The sequence below is a fragment of the Ranitomeya imitator genome, chromosome 1 (genome assembly GCF_032444005.1).
Source record: "Ranitomeya imitator isolate aRanImi1 chromosome 1, aRanImi1.pri, whole genome shotgun sequence".
Classification (NCBI taxonomy): Eukaryota; Metazoa; Chordata; class Amphibia; order Anura; family Dendrobatidae; genus Ranitomeya; species Ranitomeya imitator.
The window spans coordinates 535,716,232-535,737,721 of NC_091282.1; the positions used below are offsets into that span (position 1 = coordinate 535,716,232).

Genomic DNA, 21,490 nt, shown 5'->3' on the forward strand with positions numbered 1-21,490 from the left:
CTGCATTGTTTTTCCATGGAGCGAACAACCAGCGAGAACGATAAGTACGTCACTGGATCGCTCCTGCATCATTTTGCTGTTACAGTGTTTGACGTCTCCTAGCGACCTAAACAGCGACGCTGCAGCGATCGGCATCATTGTCTATATCGCTGCAGCGTCGCTTAATGTGACGGTACCTTAACTAATAAAAGAACTAATCTGACCCTATCTCAGCAGCAGCTCTCCCTACACTAGCTGAGTCCGGAGCTGAATGCGCCGAGCAGGGTGGCGTCAGGTCTCTTATAGACCTGATGACACTGTGCGGCCAGCCAATCACTGTAATACAACAACAAAGATGGCTGCAGTATTACAGTGCATGGCAGACAATCCCCGGAAATGCTCGGTGCTTGCCAAGCACACAGAGTACCGTGATACTCAGGCGAATAACGAGTAGTGGTGAGCACATTCGCTCATCTCTAGTGGTGACAGCTAGAAATGAGCGAATATTTCAATGTTTGATTTGGATTACGTTCTCGGAATTTGCAATATTCGCCGATTAATTTGTTGAATATTCACCGAACATAGCAGAACACCATTCACGTCAATGGGAGGCAAAAACAAACGCCTTAGAATGGCCTCAAATGCTGCCAAAACACATCAAATGAGGGACAGACACCAGGAAAGTCGTCTCAATTTACCCACAGTACAAATTGCAGCACGGAACTGCAGCAATCAGCCAGGCATGAGGTATTTGGGTCTGGGACAGCATTTAAAGCTTTCCAATGAACGTCACAGTAAGACAAGGTGGGTGAGGGATCGGTGTAGGCCCCCTTTGCTGGGAGCCCTGAATCCACATGCAACACCTCTACCTGCTTTCATGCTGAGCCACACTCAGGTTGCACAAATATCAGTTTTCTAGACTACCATTGTCAGAAAAATTTAAGGAGAGTAACACAGGTAGCTGAGTCCAAGAAAGTGGAGGCCTGACGGTCTCGGAGATCTACTGCTACAGACAAAGATGAAGGCAACCCAATCAGGAGTCTACACATTTACAAATATTAGTGGCAGACACTACCAAAATGGCATCCCTTTCACCACAGTAGAAATAGTATGATAGGGACCGACAGGTATTTCACTACACCCAATACAGAAGATGGACACCCTACAAGGAGTGTTTCCATTTAAAGAAATCAGGGCCTTACACCACAGAAGTGGCATCAATTTCACCCGAGTAGGAATAGTCTAATAGGACCAACAGGTCTTTCTCTACACCCAATCCGGCAGATGGACACTCCAACTATGAGTGTTCACATTCCCAAAAATTATTGGCAGACACCACCAAAGTGGCATCAATTTCACCACAGTAGAAATAGTGGAATATGGACCGACAGGTCTTTCACTACACCTCAAAGACCTGCATTGTTATAGTTGGCATGGTAACAGAGGAGGAGGAAGAAGCAGCAGATGCAATTGATGGGGCGGCTGATGGTTGATATCCGCTAATCCGCATTTTTGTGCAGTGGGATTTTCACACTTAAGCATGTTGATTGCGCATGCGAAGTCTCATACATGTAGTAGTCAAATGATTGTACTTTTTACCTCCACTCATTTTTTTTTTTGCAAAGTTGGCAGATTGTGTGAGTTGGCTCATCCTCTGCAGTGTCAAAAAATGTCCAGTCTAGGCAACCCTTGCCACCCCTGCAAGCTGCAGACCCATGGACGATGCTGGTCAGAGGCACAGTTGTGGCTGAGGATGCATTGCTCGTCGTGGCTGCATCACTACATGTCTGTGACGGATGGCACAATGTAACCTCCCCTTCTTCCTCCTCAGATGACCTACTCAGCTGTGTGCCTCTATGTTCACGCCAACTGGGATCTAATACCTCATCATCATCATCCTCTGTATTATCACATTCCTCGCCATTGGAGTCATCCTTCAAGTGGCCTCTCCTCCTCTTCCTCCTCCTCAACATTACACCCAGTACAGTCCACAGAGGTGGCACCCAAATTCCCCTTGCTCCCCCTGCATCCCAACTATTCAAATGTTCAACTGACTGTACAGAACCATAGATGTGTGATTCTGAAAAGCTGTTCACGCATTCTATGCCATGTTCATCAGAAGTGTAGGCAAAAGTTTCGCAGAGTAAAGTGGAGGAAATCTGCACCGATGCCCAAATTTTTTTTTTAGCTTGGATCTGGAGCAGGAAGAAGTACAGTCCGAACAGCATCCTGACCCTCGTCATCAGACGTTAACCCTGGGTGGTGATCCTGATGAGACTCAGATATCTGAGGCTCACGCGGACTGTACTGTGCAGTCAGGGCAAGAAGAGAAGAAGCTGCACTTGCCATCCACTCCAGTACATGCTCTTTCTTGGCATCATCGAAAAGGCGTACCGCTGTACGCCTGCCAAAGAGAGTTAGTGGTTTAGCCTGTCCAGTAACATAAGTTGTCAGTTGTCTTTGCATAGGAAGTGACGTTGTTTCACTAGTGCTTTCACAAACATTACCACCTATCCCACGTACACCTTGAACACCAATCCTAATTCCCCTTCCACCATGGCCTCGCTTTTTCCCAGTCATGTTGCTTAGATAGTGAGGTAAGAGCACAGTATTAACAACCAAAAATTAGATTTTACACTCTGCACCACCTCTGCAAACTGCTGAATTTCAGTGACAGTAAATTCAAAGTTGAAATATGGCATGCTTTATCATGTTAGTCACAGAATTTTTTTTTTGAACCAAAGATCAGGCCCCTATAACACACTAGATAGTGATGGGCGAGCACTAAAATGCTCGGGTGCTAGTTGCTCGCATCGAGCAAATTGGAATACTCGGGTACTCGACCCGAGCAACGAGCTAAATGTAAGTCTATGGGAAACCCGAATATTTTTACCGCGATCCCTCCGGGGGTCCTTTTAAGGTCTAAAAATGTCTGAAATGATGGAAACACTGCTCAGATGACATGGGAACATCATGGGGATTGCCCCTGGAAGCATTTGTCACAGCTGTAAGCAATGTTGTCAGAGTTTCACACCATTTTTACAGGTGCACCAAAAAAACATACAAAAATGAAACAAAAATGGACTTTGCTGGGAAATATAATAATAATCTTTATATTTATATAGCGCTAACATATTCCGCAGCGCTTTACAGTTTGCACACATCATCATCGCTGTCCCCGATGGGGCTCACAATCTACATTCCCTATCAGTATGTCTTTGGAATGTGGGAGGAAACCGGAGTACCCGGAGGAAACCCACGCAAACACGGAGAGAACATACAAACTCTTTGCAGATGTTGTCCTGGGTGGGATTAGAACCCAGGACTCCAGCGCTGCAAGGCTGCAGTGCTAACCACTGCGCCACCGTGCTGCCCAAATATGTTAAGGTACATCCTTTCCAGGGTATTGACTTGTATATAAGGCAAAATAATGAACCCCAGACCAAAATGTTCCTCCACCACTTGGGCTATGTTAACACACAGCGTTTTTGATGCGTTTTTCAACTTTAAAATTGCTTTTAACCAATACTAATGCATTCACTGGGAAATGTCATTGTAACATTTAACAACCCTAGCTGCCCATGTGACACATAAGGAGACACATCTTGTTTCATTTATGAAGGATGGACTCTTAAAGTCACAAAGCCTATTTTTAGAGGGGCATCAGGCAGCATTAATATTCTTAAAGGGCCATTATTAAACAGTGGGTCTCCTATGCTGTTATTGCCTATGCAGTGAGTGGCTGGCCTGCCAAGAATTACGACGCACCCCAATACTCCTTTCACGAGAGGTACAGAAAGGATTCCTGAAAAAATGTTGCATTGAATGCAAGGCTTGCCCTTCTATCAAGTCATATGCACCCGAATAAGCCTTTGAACCCATGAACTGGATGGCCACAGGAAAACCCACTTCACATTATTCAGTTGGTCCTGCAATACTGTTTTCTTATGTATTAACAGCAAGTCCTGCCCTGCTACCAAGTCATATGCACCCCAATAAGCCTTTGAAGCCAGTTACTGGATGGCCACAGGACAACCCACTTCACATTCTTCAGTTGGTCCTACCATACTGTTTTCTTATGTATTAACTGCAAGACCTGGCCTGCTACCAAGTCATATGCACCCCAATAAGCCTTTGAACTCCGGTACTGGGTGGCCACAGGAAAACCCACTTCACATTCTTCAGTTGGTCCTACTATACTGCTATACTGTTTTCTTATTTTACCTACAAGGCCTGCCCTGCTATCAAGTCATATGCACCCCAATAAGCCTTTGAACTCAGGTACTGGATGGCTACAGGAAAACCCACTTCACATTATTCAGTTGGTCCTGCCATACTGTTTTCTTATGTATTAACAGCAAGGCCTGCCCTGCTACCAAGTCACATGCACCCCAATAAGCCTTTGAACCCAGGTACTGGATGGCCACAGGAAAACCCACTTCACATTATTCAGTTGGTCCTGTCATACTGTTTTCTTATGTATTAACTGCAAGGCCAGCCATGCTACCAAGTCATATGCACCCCAATAAGGCTTTGAACCCAGGTACTGTATGGCCACAGGAAAATCCACTTCACATTATTCATTTTGTAATCCCATACTGTTTTCTTATGTATTAACTGCAAGGCCAGCCATGCTACCAAGTCATATGTACCCCAATAAGCCTTTGAACCCAGGTACTGGATAGCCACAGGAAAACACACTTCACATTCTTCAGTTGGTCCTGCCTGTTGTGAATTCTGTTGTCGAACTCCCTCCTGTGGTCGTGAATGGTACTTCGGCGAGTTCTGTCCATGGAATCCCTCTGGTGGCTGTGAGTGGAGCTGCTGCTTCTGAGGTTCCTTCCACAGGTGACGTGATTTATCCTTTGGTTGGCTGCTCTATTTAACTCCACTCAGATCGTTTCTCCATGCCAGCTGTCAATGTTCCTGCATTTGTTCAGTTCGCTCTTGGATCTTTCTGGTTACCTGTCTACTCCAGCAGAAGCTAAGTTCCTGCCAGTTATTATTTGTTCATTGTTGCCTTGTCCAGCTGGATATCATGATTTTGCCTTACTAGTTGGAAGCTCTGAGAAGCAGAATGGCATCTCCGCACCGTTAGTCGGTGCGGAGGTCTTTTTGCACACTCTGCGGGGTCTTTTGTAGTTTTTTGTGCTGACCGCAAAGATACCTTTCCTATCCTCAGTCTGTTTAGTAAGTCTGGCCTCCCTTTGCTGAAACCTGTTTCATTTCTGCGTTTGTGACTTTCATCTTTACTCACAGTCAATATATGTGGGGGGCTGCCTTTTCCTTTGGGGAATTTCTCTGAGGCAAGGTAGGCTTTATTTTCTATCTCTAGGGCTAGCTAGCTCTTAGGCTGTGAAGAGGCGTCTAGGGAGAGTCAGGAACGCTCCACGGCTATTTCTAGTTGTTGTGATTAGGATTAGGGGTTGCGGTCAGCAGAGCTCCCACATCCCAGAGCTTGTCCTGTGTCAGTTTAACTATCAGGTCGTGCCGGGTGCTCCTAACCACCAGGCCCATAACAGTACAGCCTTCTGATCGTGCACTCCGCCTCCTAGCTTCAGGTGTTTTAATTACAGCAGGTCCAATACCCCTCCACGGAGAGAGAGAATTTTAGTCTAGTAAGAGGTTTTCACATGTACCCATTCAGATGGAGACGTTTATTCTCAGCGAGGTAAGGCAAGTTTAGGACCTGGTATAAGAGAGATGCCGTAACGGGGCTACCAGGTACACATAAAATTGGCCATTTTTATGCGCTAAAAGCTCTCATTTTTCATATTTCTAGTGCAGTAATGCAGTTCAAATTTCGTTTTTCAAGTTTGTATGTTCTAGCGCTGCAGTGTGCTGCCTTATTTACTTAACATAACAGTACAGCTGGCCCAAAGTATTAATGCATCTCAATAGAGGGATAAGAGAAGTTCTGAGACCATTTTTTTTTCCTTTGCACTGTGTTTTGTCTTTCTTTTCCCCTAAACCTTTGGGTGGTTCAGGACACAGGTGTAGATATGGACATTCAAGGTCTGTCCTCTTGTGTGGATCATCTCACTGCAAGGGTACAAAACATTCAAGATTTTGTGGTTCAGAATCCGATGTTAGAGCCTAGAATTCCTATTCCTGATTTATTTTCTGGGGATAGATCTAAGTTCTTGAATTTCAAAAATAATTGTAAACTGTTTCTAGCTTTGAAACCTCGCTCCTCTGGTGACCCCGTTCAACAAGTAAAAATCATTATTTCTTTGTTGCGTGGTGACCCTCAAGACTGGGCATTGTCCCTTGCGCCGGGAGATCCTGCATTGCGTGATGTTGATGCGTTTTTTCTGGCGCTTGGATTGCTTTATGATGAACCAAATTCAGTGGATCAGGCAGAGAAAATCTTGCTGGCTTTGTGTCAGGGTCAGGATGAAGCGGAGGTGTACTGTCAGAAGTTTAGAAAGTGGTCTCTGCTTACTCAGTGGAATGAGTGTGCCCTGGCGGCAATTTTCAGAAAGGGTCTTTCTGAAGCCCTTAAGGATGTCATGGTGGGATTTCCCACGCCTGCTGGTCTGAATGAGTCTATGTCCTTGGCCATTCAGATCGATCGGCGCTTGCGTGAGCGCAAAGCTGTGCACCATTTGGCGGTATTCTCTGAGCATAGGCCTGAGCCTATGCAGTGTGATAGGACTTTGACCAGAGCTGAACGGCAAGAACACAGACGTCGGAATGGGCTGTGTTTTTACTGTGGTGAATCCACTCATGCTATCTTCGATTGTCCTAAGCGCACTAAGCGGTTTGCTAGGTCTGCCACCATTGGTACGGTACAGTCTAAATTTCTTTTGTCCGTTACTCTGATTTGCTCTCTGTCGTCCTATTCTGTTATGGCATTTGTGGATTCAGGCGCTGCCCTGAATTTGATGGACTTTGAGTTTGCCAGGCGCTGTGGTTTTTTCTTGGAGCCCTTGCAGTATCCTATTCGATTGAGAGGAATTGATGCTACGCCTTTGGCCAAGAATAAGCCTCAGTACTGGACTCAATTGACCATGTGCATGGCTCCTGCACATCAGGAGGATATTTGCTTTTTGGTGTTGCATAATCTGCATGATGTGGTCGTTTTGGGGTTGCCATGGCTACAGGTCCATAATCCAGTGTTGGATTGGAGATCTATGTCGGTGTCCGTCTGGGGTTGTCAGGGGGTACATGGTGATGTTCCATTGTTGTCAATTTCGCCTTCCACTCCTTCTGAGGTCCCTGAGGTTTTATCAGATTCCTGGGATGTATTTGAAGAGCCCAAATCCGTTGCCTACCTCCTCATAGGGATTGCGATTGTGTATTAATTTGATTCCTGGTAGTAAGTTTCCTAAGGGCCGACTGTTTAATTTATCTGTGCCAGAGCACGCCGCTATGCGGAGTTATATAAAGGAATCCTTGGAGAAGGGTCATATTAGCCCGTCGTCATCACCATTGGGAGCAGGGTTCTTTTTTGTGGCCAACAAGGATGGCTCTTTGAGACCTTGTATTGATTACCGCCTTCTCAATAAGATCACAGTCAAATTTCAGTATCCTTTGCCGCTGCTGTCTGATTTGTTTGCTCGGAATAAGGGGGCTAGTTGGTTCACCAAGATAGATCTTCGAGGGGCGTATAATCTTGTGCGAATTAAACAGGGTGATGAATGGAAAACAGCATTTAATACGCCCGAGGGCCATTTTGAGTACCTGGTTATGCCATTCGGGCTGTCTAATGCTCCATCTGTGTTTCAGTCCTTTACGCATGACATCTTCCGAGAGTACCTGGATAGATTCATGATTGTATATTTGGATGACATTTTGGTCTTTTCGGATGATTTTGAGTCTCATGTGAAGCAGGTCAGAATGGTGTTCCAGGTCCTTCGTGCGAATTCCTTGTTTGTGAAGGGGTCAAAGTGTCTCTTTGGAGTTCAGAAGGTTTCATTTTGGGGTTTCATTTTTTCCCATTCTACTATCGAGATGGACCCTGTTAAAGTTCAGGCCATTTATGATTGGACTCTGCTGACATCTGTGAAGAGCCTGCAGAAGTTCCTGGGCTTTGCTAATTTTTATCGGCGCTTCATCGCTAATTTTTCTAGTATTGCTAAACCGTTGACTGATTTGACCAAGAAAGGTGCTGATGTGGTCAATTGGTCCTCTGCGGCTGTAGAGGCTTTTCAGGAGTTGAAGCGTCGTTTTGCTTCTGCCCCTGTGTTGTGCCAGCCAGATGTTTCGCTCCCGTTTCAGGTCGAGGTTGATGCTTCTGAGATTGGAGCAGGGGCTGTTTTGTCGCAAAGAAGTTCTGATGGCTCGGTGATGAAACCATGTGCCTTCTTTTCTAGAAAATTCTCGCCTGCTGAGCGCAATTATGATGTTGGCAATCGAGAGTTGTTGGCCATGAAGTGGGCATTCGAGGAGTGGCGACATTGGCTTGGAGGAACCAAACATCGCGTGGTGGTCTTGACGGATCACAAGAATTTGACTTATCTCGAGTCTGCCAAACGGTTGAATCCTAGACAGGCTCGATGGTCGCTCTTTTTCTCCCGTTTTGATTTTGTGGTTTCATACCTTCCGGGATCTAAGAATGTGAAGGCTGATGCCCTGTCAAGGAGTTTTGTGCCTGACTCTCCGGGTGTTCCTGAGCCGGCGGGTATTCTTAAAGAGGGGGTAAGTTTGTCTGCCATCTCCCCTGATTTGCGGCGCGTGCTGCAGAAGTTTCAGGCTGATAGACCTGACCGTTGTCCAACGGAGAAACTGTTTGTCACTGATAGATGGACTAGTAGAGTTATCTCTGAGGTTCATTGTTCGGTGTTGGCTGGTCATCCTGGAATCTTTGGTACCAGAGATTTGGTGGCTAGATCCTTTTGGTGGCCTTCTTTGTCACGTGATGTGCGTTCTTTTGTGCAGTCCTGTGGGACTTGTGCTCGGGCTAAGCCCTGCTGTTCTCGTGCCAGTGGGTTGCTTTTGCCCTTGCCGGTCCCGAAGAGGCCCTGGACGCATATTTCCATGGATTTTATTTCTGATCTCCCTGTTTCTCAAAGGATGTCGGTCATTTGGGTGGTTTGTGATCGCTTCTCTAAGATGGTCCATTTGGTACCCTTGTCTAAATTGCCTTCCTCCTCTGATTTGGTGCCATTGTTTTTAAAGCATGTGGTTTGTTTGCATGGTATTCCGGAGAACATAGTCTCGGACAGAGGTTCCCAGTTTGTTTCGAGGTTTTGGCGGTCCTTTTGTGCTAAGATGGGCATTGATTTGTCTTTTTCTTCGGCTTTCCATCCTCAGACTAATGGCCAAACCGAACGAACTAATCAGACTTTGGAAACATATCTGAGATGCTTTGTTTCTGCTGACCCGTAGAAGCGCCGGTGTGGGCGCGAAACGGCTGTTTTCCTCTCCCCGCTCACCTCTTGTATGTTTTTCTCCCCCGAGCCGTGAACACGGTCTCATCATTGCTTGAATAAAAGACACAATCTGCTTCACAGGATCGGTGAGTGTTGCCACGTTTTTTCCTCTATTTTCGTATTGGTACACTTTTGCTGTGTTTTCAAACGTGAGCACCTCCCTGGACTTTCTGAGCTCAGTAGTTCCTTTAGTGATCCCACTGTTTCTTTTCGTCATCGGGCTGTGCTGCTCTTTCTATTTTTATAGTTGTCTCAGGGCACTTGGAATTGGGGGAGGAAGGATGATCAGGGTCAGTAATACAGTGGTCCACACTCATGGCTACTCAGACTTGACTGTGTCGAAGACATGGTGGTGGTGCTGGTGAAGTGACTGGAAGCATTATCTGCTATTCATCAAACAACCGTTTCACACTGCTCTGGCTTCAATAGTGGTATGCTGCAGTCCCCTAGAAACTGGGACAGGAAGGTTGAGCAAGAAGATGTGGGTCTTTGTTGTGTCCCACTTTCAGCTTAGCCATGGCCTTGGCCTCTGCATGCATCATCAGCATCACATCCTCTTCCCCGTCTCTTGCCCCTTGCCTTGCCCACTTTAGAAGGACTACTGAAATATTTTAAAAGTTCAAAGCAAATGGATTAATTTTGAGAAAACTTATATGTGATCAGTGTGCCAAAAAAAACACACTTTTAATTAAATGGAATGTTGGTAATTTTTTTATTTCGTTTTTAACAAATTTTATTAATACTGTAACTAGGGTAAGACACACTAAAACCATTTCAAAGGAGCACTCAAACGCAACAATTTTTAAAACACAGATAGAGGAGGCATCTGAAAGTAAAACCACAATGCTCAATATGTGGCCTTTTTATATTTTTTGAAAACAGTTACTGTCACGATATAGGCTAACACAATGCCAAAAAAGTGGAATGCATGCCTGAAAAGCAAGTATTTGGAGACCACATATAGACCATGCGTCTGACTGAGATAAGACTGTTTCAATATGTGGCCTGTATTTTTTATTTTTAACCACAAAATACTGTATAGACCAAGGAGAGCAGACAAAAAAGTTGAATGTATGCCTGAAAAGCAAGTATTTGTAGACCACAGATAGACCAGGCATCTGACTGAGATAACAGACTGTTTCAATATGTGGCCTGGTTTTTTTTAACCACAAAATACTGTATAGACCAAGGGTAGCAGACCAAACAGTGGAATGTATGCCTGAAAAGCAAGGATTTGGACACCATAGATAGACCAGGCATCTGACTGAGATAACAGACTGTTTCAATATGTGGCCTGGATTTTTTTAACCACAAAATACTGTATAGACCAAGGGTAGCAGACCAAAAAGTGGAATGCATGCCTGAAAAACAAGGATTTGGACACCACAGATAGACCAGGTGTGTGACTGAGATAACAGACTGTTTCAATATGTGGCCTGTATTTTTTAAAAACATTTTAGCCACAAAATACTGTATAGACCAAGGGTAGCAGAGAAAAAACTGGAATGTATGCCTGAAATGCAAGGATTTGGACACTATAGATAGACTAGGCGTTGGATGGAGATAACAGACTGATCAAAATGTGGCCTTCATTTTTTGGGGCCAACCAAAATTGTGTCAATAAGTAGGCTATGACACTAAAAAAAAATTTGGAGTACTAAAATTCTAAAATATTTAGCGCAATGTTATGTGATGCGTGTGGCGTACAAATCACAGTGATAAATATAAGAACTGTAGCTAAATATTTTTGGGCCAGCTACAGATTTTTTGGTCAGCAAAATGGTGTCCAAAAATGTTGTAAGACACTCCAAAAAATACTATAGCATCAAAAAAAAGGCCAGATTTTTCTGTGCACTTACATCTAAAGCCTGTGACAATTTTTTTTTTAAATTGTTAGATTTTCACGCTCTTGTATTGAAGTGACCTGGCAGTAAGTCTGCAGTGTGACCAAGCAAATAAATTTTGAAAAAGGGGGCTATGGATTGCTTTGTAATAAAATTAGAAGGTATAAGATGTAAAAAATAAAATCCTAGCCACGGAAACCTGCAGCTACGTATATATATAAAATATGCAGCAGAAGACAGTAATGGAGTCTTTTGATGTATGCAGTGAGATCTGTAGAATCAATATCCCTATTTTATCACCATGGTGAAATAAGATACTTGACAGTTTGTGTTAAAACCTATTAATTTTGGAAGTGTTATCCATTAATTAGGGTGGTTCTTTATACAATTAGGCCTTTTCTTTGTTATTATTATAAGATGAAATAAGCAGTATTAGCTGTTTAACATAGCACATTTTTTCCTAATGGAGTCTGGTTATCAAAGGGTTAGTCAGTGCTAACAGGTTGTCACGTGTGATTGTGAAAGAGAATCTAGTTTCATTTCCTGGTGACAGAAATCAGTTGTCTCGTCTTCAAAACAGCATAAAGACAAAGCCATCATCGTTTTCGAAAGATAAGTGGATAAAGGTATTACAAGACTACCCAAGACTGCAGAAATTGGAAACCAACACTGGCTGGAGATAGCTGTTTAATACGGCAAACATTCACAATTTTGTCACTTGTAGAAACAGGTGAATGAGCAGGACATCAAGCACAGAAGCAATAATGGACGTTCAAGAAGAAGGTGACATGTTACAGCAGAGTTTGATGTGCAAGACAGATTCCCAGACGATGCCCACAGCTGCCTTTGGCTTGTGCCCACCAGTTTATCAGTGTGGTATATGTGATTCTAGGTGCCCAACACCTGTATTAATGGTGTCTTGTGGGCACCGTTTTTGTCTTCGCTGCCTAGAGCATTTTTGGCATAATCTTCCTAATTGTGAAAGGACATGCCCTTCTTGTATATCACCGAGGCGAGAGAATGCGACAGTACACCCAAAGCCAATACAGTGTGACCTGTGTCCACCTCATAGCCCATGCATTGCCCAATGGAGCTGCTTGACTTGTGCACAGTCATATTGTCCTGAGCACTTTCAGCCACACATATTGGAAGAGAGTAGAACCAACCATCAAGTGTGTAACGCAGATGAAGAAGAGTCCAGAAAAATGCGAGAAAGAAGGAGAAGGACTCATTGGTGTGAGGAGCACAGGGAAAGGCCGGTGGAGCTCTTCTGTAAGGCATGCAGAGTATGTGTATGTACAGTCTGCCCCCTGGTTGGAGCACACAAGGGTCACCCAGTGACATTTATACAACAAGAAGTCACATACAAGAAGGTACCCTATTGTAATTAATGAATATCATAGCTTAAGTTGTATTTTAAAGGGACCCTGACATCTGGGCACCATGAATCAGTGTCTGGCTGAGTTGTAACCGTATGTCTTTTACTCTAAGACTGTGGCATTTCTCAGAAAATATACATGATTATAGTGGCTGAAGACCACATGAATGACTAGTATGTGGCAGGTCTCCAGCGACTTCTTCCTGCCCAAATCTTTATATACACAGAGAAGTGGAAAAATAGAAGCCACATGGGACTTGCCTCTTACTAGTCATCCAAGATGCCCAATCCCCAGGCAGTTTTTCAAGGTATGTTTTCTCTGCAAAGCTGCAGTATGTCAGAGTAAAACATATACAGCTGCAATAATTCAGCCAGATTCAAATTCATGCTGATCGAGGTTCAGGCAGCATATGTCACATCACAGGTTTCCTCAATATTTTATCTTACGCTGTCTGGATGTGTAGCAATAATGTCCACAATATATCTGTAATAGTTACAGTGAAGGAAATAATTATTTGCTGATTTTGTAAGTTGCCCACTGACAAAGACATGAAAAGTCTATAATTTTAAGGGTAGATTAATTTTAACAAAACATACATTGGGGAAGTGGCAGCTTTGTTGGTTACAGGTAATATTGTCTTTTTAGATGGCCATATCCATATATACTCAGGTTCCCTTTTGTGGCCAGTACATATGCACAATTGCACTTTAGTTTATGATTTACATGCTTATGTCCACATGGGGCAGGATTTCCTGTTTATGGTTATGCTTTTTTGTATGCTGGCTATTTATATTTAACTAGATGGAGGACCGATTCTATCACATCGGGAGAGCGGTAATGTCACGATGGTGGCAGGCTTTGCAGCGTTGAGAATATCTCCCCTTCATGTGCTCACCCACCTATCCACTCTCTCCCCATGTGCTGACTTCTCTCATCTGTGCTCTCTTCTTTGACCTCTCTACCCCATGTACTATCCCTCTTCTCTGCTGTCTCTCTCCTTCCTGTGCTGTGTTCTCCCCTCATCTGCTGTCCTGTTTGAGCTGTTTCCCCCCTGTGCTCTCTCTCTCTCACCACTGTGCGCTTTCTCTCTCAAGGTGTTTCGCTGGTGGTACCGTGCAAGAGGCTGGTACCACCAACAGTTTCCATATTGAGACACCCATCACTTGGCTGTCCCAATATGGAGGTCAGTGTACTTCCGTCGCTTGGAATTCTGGGATCCGGACACATATGGACGGAACAGGATGTGAAGACATTACAAGGTAAGTATATATTAAGATCACTATCCTGTGACAGCGGTATTGCCATATTTTGGCTCACCACCTTGTATCTTTGGTCTTGTCCTCTGTTCCAATGTTTTTACATATTTTCCTGTCTCATTTAATAAAGTACCCCTTTCTCTGATAAAAGTTTTTTTGCGCTTGTCCCTTTTTTATACTTTTTTATATGTTCTTCAGATGTTTTTTGTAACTGATTATGAGGTTTGCGCACATGTCAGGAAGAATTTTGGTCCGCTGCTCTTTGCAGATCATCTCTAAATCATTAAGATTTTGAGGCTGCCGCTTGGCAACTTGGAGCTTCAGCTCCCTCCATAAGTTTTCTACGGGATTCAGGTCTGGAGACTGGCTAGGCCACTCCATGACCTTAATGTGCTTCTTTTTCATCCACTCCTTTGTTGCCTTTGCTGTATGTTTTGGGTCATTGTTTTGCTGGAAGACCTAGCTACTACCCATTTTTAATGTCCTGGCGGAGGGAAGAAGGTTGTCACTCTGGATTTTACAGTACATGGCTCCATCCATTTTTCCATTGATGCTGTAAAGTAGTCCGGAGCCCTTAGCAGAAAAACACACCCAAAGCATAATGCTTCCAACTCCATGTTGGACAGTGGGGATAGTGTTCTTTGGGTCATAGGCAGCATTTCTCTTCCTCCAAACTCCGCGAGTTGAGTTGATGCCAAAGACCTCAATTTTTGTCTCATCTGACCAAAGCACTTTCTCCCAATCGCTCACAGAATCATCCAGGTGTTCATTGGCAAACTTCAGGCAGGTCTGCACATGTGCCTTCTTGAGCAGGGGGACTTTGTGGGCACTGCAGGATTTTAAGCCTTTATGGCGTAATGTGCTAGCAATGGTTTTCTTGGTGACTGTGGTCCCAGCTGCCTTGAAATCATTAACAAGTTCCCCCCATGTAGATTTATGTGGATCTGTCACCTAAAGTAAGTACACCAGGGTTTCCGTGTAAATCTCTGAAATATGTGATTCAGACGGAACCCCAGGCAGAAGATTCACTATGAGGAGGCAGATGGAGACACTCCGGATGCTGTCTGTCCTATTATCCTGCGGTGTCTGTCTTTTTAGGCATGCATAAAAGCCCAGTCTGTGCATCTCTGAAAAGAAAGACACCACTAAACAGAGGCCACATGGAGACCAGAGTAACTCTGCTGCCTTATTATAGTGAACAGATCCCTCAAGCTTTCATCCGAATCAGGTCACTCTGAGATTTAGATAGAAACCCCAATGTAAGTGCTCAGCATACAGCACATGATAAATGTGATTCTAAATGTTATGTAAAATGTTCCCAACAAAAGCTTCAACTCAATTCTACATTATTGGTAGCATAAAGGCTCTGGAAAAGCGAAATCCAAAATCCAGAAAGAAATCCAGAGAATTATGCGCTCCCAAATACAAATGCCCTCCTCTCCCTTCTGAACCCCACAATGTGCCAAAACTGCAGTTAGGGTCCATATGTTTGCAATTCTGTAGTTATGAGAGCCTCCTAATTTACAAGTGCGTGTCTCCATAAGCACAAGCTGAGCGCAATGAACAGGCACTATAATATACTGAGCACTACACTGGCAGACTTGCCATTTTCACTCAGCAACATTCACTGCTACTTGTTTCTGGAAAACACCCATGGAGTCAAAATATCAGCTGAAGACTTTGTCTCTTTCTTTTAGCAGATGATTGACAACATAACGCAAAGCTTTTGTCTAAAGTCCCCACAGCCCTTCCTCATAACTACTCAACTCTCCTCCTCCAAAGCCAACTTCTCCATCATCACATAAGATCAACTCTTATTTTTACTCTACAAATCATGTCTCACTACCTGTGAACTTGATCTAATTCTGTCCCATCTCATTCCAAACCTTACAACAGTCTTGATACCGAAACTAACCCACTAGTTCAACCTGTCACTAACAACTGTTGTCTTCCCCTCATGCTTCAAACATACCTCGATCCCATCCTTCCTCAAAAATCCCTCCCTTTACCCATCCTTTGTGTATAGCTATTGCCCTATATCACTTCTTCCCTATGCCTCAAAACTAGTGGAACAACATTTCCATTTAACTGTCCTCAAACCTCTCCTCCTGCTCCCTCTTTGACCGCTTACAATCTGGCTTCCGACCACACCATTCCACTGAAACAGCCTTGACTAAAGTCAACCTACTAACCACCAAATCTAAGTAACACTACTTTTTCCTCCTCCTACTCCTGGACCTGTAATCTGCATTCGACACAGTGGACCATTCCCTCTTACTACAGACTCTCTCATCTTTTGGCATCCCAGACTTGGCCCTATCTTTGATCTCCTTATATCTAACAGACAGGACATTCAGTGTCTCCCACTTACAAACCACCTCCTCATCTTGTCCCCTATCTGTCAGTGTCCCCCAAGGCTCAGTTTTAGGACCCCTGCTCTTCTACATCTACACCTTCTTCCTGAGAAAGCTCATGGAGTCTCACTGCTTTCAGTATCATCTCTATGATGATGACACACAGATCTACCTCTCTGGACATGATATCACCTCTTTACTAACCAGAATGCCACAATGTCAGGCCTCAATTTCATCATTCTTCTTTTCTAGATTTCTAAATCTTAACATGGATAAAACCGAATTCATCATCTTTCTACCATCTCATTCAACCCCTTGACTGACCTATCCATCAAAATCAATGGCTTGACTCTGATCTCTCCTTCAAATCTGAGATGCAAGCCCTTTCCCCTTCCTGCCGACTCCAACTCAAAAATATCTCCCAATTCCGCAGATTCCTCAACCATGAATAAAACACTAGTGCATGCCCTCATCATCTCCCTCTTGGACTACTGCAACTTCCTGCTCTGTTGCCCCCTTATACCATCGCACCCATCCAATCTATCCTAAACTCTTCTGCTTAACTAATCTACCTCTCACCCTGCTATTCCCTGGCTTCTCCACTCAGTCAATCCCTGCACTGGCTCCCCATTGCCCAGAAACTCTTCACTTGCAGGTGGGACTGGGAGCTTATCTACAGCATTATAGAATGCTGTAGATAAGCCCTGAAAGGCAGTGGCCACATCTTATCGGGCTACCATATAGTAAAATATAATACACCCCATAGTCATCCGTGTAATATAATGCACCCCATAGTTATCCATAAAGTATAATGCACCCCATAGTTATCCATAAAATATAATGCACCCCCAAAGTCATCCATACAGACTTGTCCTGGTGATGATAAAGAAAATGTGAGTGTCATGACATAGCTGTCGGATGACCCAAAGGGCTTCTTCCCTGTCCCTAGCACTAGGGGTCGCCCTAGCTCGCCTTGCTCCCCAGGATACTTCAGGTGGCGAAAATGCTGGGGCCCCTGCCCTTGCCTTGTATCCTGAGTTAGCCCTCCATCTGTTCTCTTCCCCCACACAGGGAAGAGGGGGTGCTACTGTGCACCGTAGAACATCAACCTGACAAACAAGGCAACACAAAAGGGTTAACAGAAATCTCCAGTCATACAAAATATTCACTCACATATAAAAGAGGAATGCACTGGGGTGTGAAGGTAGGGGAATAATCCAAAACAGATGATAAAGAATTACCACGCATACAAAGCAAGCAACAGTCACTAATAAATCCTCCAACTCTCCTCATACAAACTCCAATCTCTCCGTTAGCCATGCAGTAATAAAGCTAGCTCTGACAAGGATTAGTATCAGAGTCCAGATTATAAAGGGAAAAGGAGTGGCTAACTGAGCACAGAGCTGTTAGGACAGGGATTTCCAACATGGCTGATTAACCCCTGTTCTGCCAGAAGGAATAAACACATTTAAAATGAAGGAGAGGTGCTTCTTCTCAGACACTGTGGTCTTCTGGCTCCATACTGTGACGGTAACTTCGTGACAGTGAGGTCACTGAAACTAAAGGGGTACTCTGGGGAGATAAAACAAAATTGTACTGTACCTGCCCTCAAACACTATAAAGATGAGATGCCCAGTGCAGCTCTCATATTTAAAATGTTTAACTCCGTGTGACAGCAGCTGCTCCTCACTGCTTCCCATCCTGTCTGGGTAATTATGCTGCACATCAGTGTTCAGCTCCTCCTTTGTGAGTAACGGCCAATCTGAGAAGAGGGACTGAGAGAAACAGCTGTTATTAGGAGACTGGCTGATAGTAACAGCAGGGAGTTGAACACTGCTGTAATGTCCTATTCATTATTGTGTCTATTGTGTTTGGCTGTCTTTGTACTGTTATATTTGTCTTGTAGTGTTGTCTAGGGTAATTCTTTTAAACTTTTGAACCAATAAAATTATAAGAGCAATGTGCTCCAATGTTATTCTTTGGTATTTCCCAGCTCCTGAATTTTGGATATTGTGATTCTGCAGCAGATGAGGTATTATTACGAGATTCTGAAGCATCTGGAGTCTGTATTATGTGGTTCTGCAGTGGCAATGAAGTATCATGAGGTTCTGCAGCAGATGAGGTGTGTATTATGCTGCTCTGCAGCAGCTGAGGTGTGTAATATGAGGTTCTTCAGCAGCTGAGGTGTGTATTATGATGATTTTCAGCAGCTGAGGTGTGTATTATGAGGTTCTGCAGCATCTGAGATGGGTATTATATGGTTCTGCAACAGCTGAGCAGTGTATTATGATGTTCTTCAGCTGCTGAGGTGTGTATTATGTGGTTCTACAGAACCTGAGGTGTATTATGTGGTTTTACAGTAGCTGAAGAATGTATTATGATGTTCTGCAACAGCTGAGGCGTATATTATGTGTTTCTGCAGCAGCAGCTGAGGTTTCTATTATGCTCTTTTGCAGTAGGTATTTGAAGGTTCTGCAGATGCTGAAGTTTGTATAATATGGTACTGCAGCGGATGAGGTGTGTATTATAAGGGTTTGGTGCAGCTGAGGTGGGTATTATGAGATTCTGCAGCAGCTGAAGTGTATTATGAGGTTCTGCAGCAGCTGAATTCTGTATTATGTGGTTATGCAGTAGCTGAGATGTACAATGCGGTTGTGCAGCTGCTGAGGTGTATTATGTACAATGCATTGTATATTTTTCTGTGGATTTCAAATCATTGACTTTTTTTCTTTCCATAACACACAAGAAAGTCAGAGACAAATCTTCCCCAATATCCACATGATTCGTCATGGATTTGTTTTACAGATTTCCTGCAAATTTATTTACAGCATTACAAACTGGTGTGAGCCCAGACCGATTAATAGCGGGTTATTTTGGTTAAACATGGCAAAGTTCTTCTATAAACAGCGCCCCTGTCATGTGTATTTCACACGGCAACACAGCCTGTTCAGGCCAGTGGAAGTTAGCGGTAGCGTCAGATGTAACCCGAGGACATTGAATTATGCAGGAAATGATGAGGAATCCAGGGGATATCATGGGATATCATAACTAAGGGTGCTTGGTCACCAGAAACGCGTTGATATTGCATTTTATTTTCTGTTATTGCTGATATTTTTATCCTCCACTGAACACAATTTTCAAGTGAATAAAGAAAAGCTTTTTTTCACTATCTTGTTGAGCTCGATTCCTCATCATTTCCTTGATTCTTCCATGCCCTGACATAGCGGTTCCGTGCTCCGAGTCTCCAAGGATGTCAACCATGGTGAGCTGGACTTTCTTTGAATATGCAGGAAAGCAGAGATTTTTTTCTAATTTTGCACAATCCCCTTTAATATTTATATTTTAGCCTTTTTGACACTGAGAAAATGCAGAGCAGAGCCTCAGCTATATCATGTTCTATCTGGCATACCCATCCTGTACATTTATGGCTTACCCATAGGATTTACCAGAAGTGAATAGTAGATGCCGATCCCACCAGTGGGGCCATGACGTGCTCCGCTGTCAGTCAAGAGATGACAGAATTCCCATTAATGTGTGAAGGAGGACTTTATACCACCTCTAAGCAGTGCCTCTTTCTCTAGATGGATGCGGGTCCCATCAGTGAGATCCCATGTACTATCCATTATGTAATATTCTGTGGATATGGCATAAATATGCAGGATCACAATACCCTATTAATAGTGAGTTTAGATGTGATGGATTGTGGTTTTGAGGTGCATATTCCTCACCACATATTCAGAGCAGTTTATAGTACAATACAGGTGTGTAGGTCATTTTAGGTCAGGAAAAATAAAACTGGAGAAAGCTGAAATTAACTTCTTTAGAGCTCCAGGGGAAAAAAAATCACTTGGTCCGGGACACCAAAAGTAATTTTGCACAGGACACCACTTAGGCTAAGGCCCTAATCATGTGTATATACACTGCCCAAAAAAATAAAGGGAACACTAAAATCCCACATCCTATATATCACTGAATGAAATATTCTAGTTGTACATCTTTATTCATTACATAGTGGAATATGTTGAGAACAATAAAACCTAAAAATTATCAACGCAAATCACAACCAATATCCCACAAAGGTCTGGAGTTGGAATGATGCTCAAAATCAAAGTGGAAAATGAAGTTACAGGCTGATCCAACAACAGTGGAAATGCCTCAAGACAAGGAAATGATGCTCAGTAGTGTGTGTGGCCTCCACGTGCCTGTATGACCTCCCTACAATGCCTGGGCATGCTCCTGATGTGGCAGCAGATGGTCTCCTGAGGGATCTCCTACCAGACCTGGACTAAAGCATCCGCCAACTCCTGGACAGTCTGTGGTGCAACGTGATGGTGGATGGTGCGAGACATGATGTCCCAGATGTGTTCAATCGGATTCAGGTCTGTGGAACGGGCGGGCCAGTCCATAGCTTCAATACTTCATCTTGCAGGAACTGCTGACACACTCCAGCCACATGAGGTCTGGCATTGTCCTGCATTAGGAAGAACCCAGGGCCAATGGCACCAGCATATGGTCTCACAAGGAGTCTGAGGATCTCCTCTCGGTACCTAATGGCAGTCAGGCTACCTCTGGCGAGCACATGGAGGGCTATGCGGCCCTCCAAAGAAATTCCACCCCACACCATTACTGACCCACTGCCAAACTGGTCATGCTGAAGGATGTTGCAGGCAGCAGATCGCTCTCCATGGCATCTGAAGACTCTGTCACATCTGTCACATGTGCTCAGTGTGAACATGCTTTCATCTGTGAAGAGCACAGGGTGCCAGTGGCGAATTTGCCAATCCTGGTGTTCTGTGGCAAATGCCAAGAGTCCTGCAGGGTGTTGGGCTGCGAGCATAACCCCCATCTGTGGACGTCAGGCACTTAGACCATCCTCATGGAGTCGGTTTCTAACCGTTTGTGCAGACACATGCACATTTGTGGCCTGCTGAAAGTCATTTTGCAGGGCTCTGGCAGTGCTCCTCCTGTTCATCCTTGCACAAAGGCTGAGGTAGCGGTCCTGCCGCTGGGTTGTTGCCCTCCTACGGCCCCCTCCATGTCTCCTGGTGTACTGGCCTGTCTCCTGGTAGCACCTCCAGCTTCTGGACACTGCGCTGACAGACACAGCAAACCTTGCCACAGCTCGCATTGATGTGCCATCCTGGATGATCTCCACTACCTGAGCCTCTTGTGTGGGTTGTAGAGTCCATCTCACGCTACCATGAGTGTGAAAGCACAACCAACATTCAAAAGTGACCAAAACATCAGCCGGAAAGCATTGGTACTGAGATGTGGTCTGTGGTCCCCACCTGCAGAACCACT

At 44.2% G+C, this 21,490-nt stretch overlaps 1 protein-coding gene across 1 annotated transcript in view; it reads left to right on the top strand.

Annotated features, from left to right (window-relative positions):
* The first annotated feature begins 11,756 nt into the window (after positions 1 to 11,756).
* Positions 11,757 to 21,490, top strand: part of TRIM14 (tripartite motif containing 14) — a 100,084-nt gene continuing 90,350 nt past the window's right edge. The window contains exon 1 of the mRNA XM_069767588.1: positions 11,757 to 12,573. Coding sequence (XP_069623689.1) covers positions 11,935 to 12,573 — 639 coding nt within the window. The 5' untranslated portion in view covers positions 11,757 to 11,934. The remainder of the gene's footprint in view (positions 12,574 to 21,490) is intronic.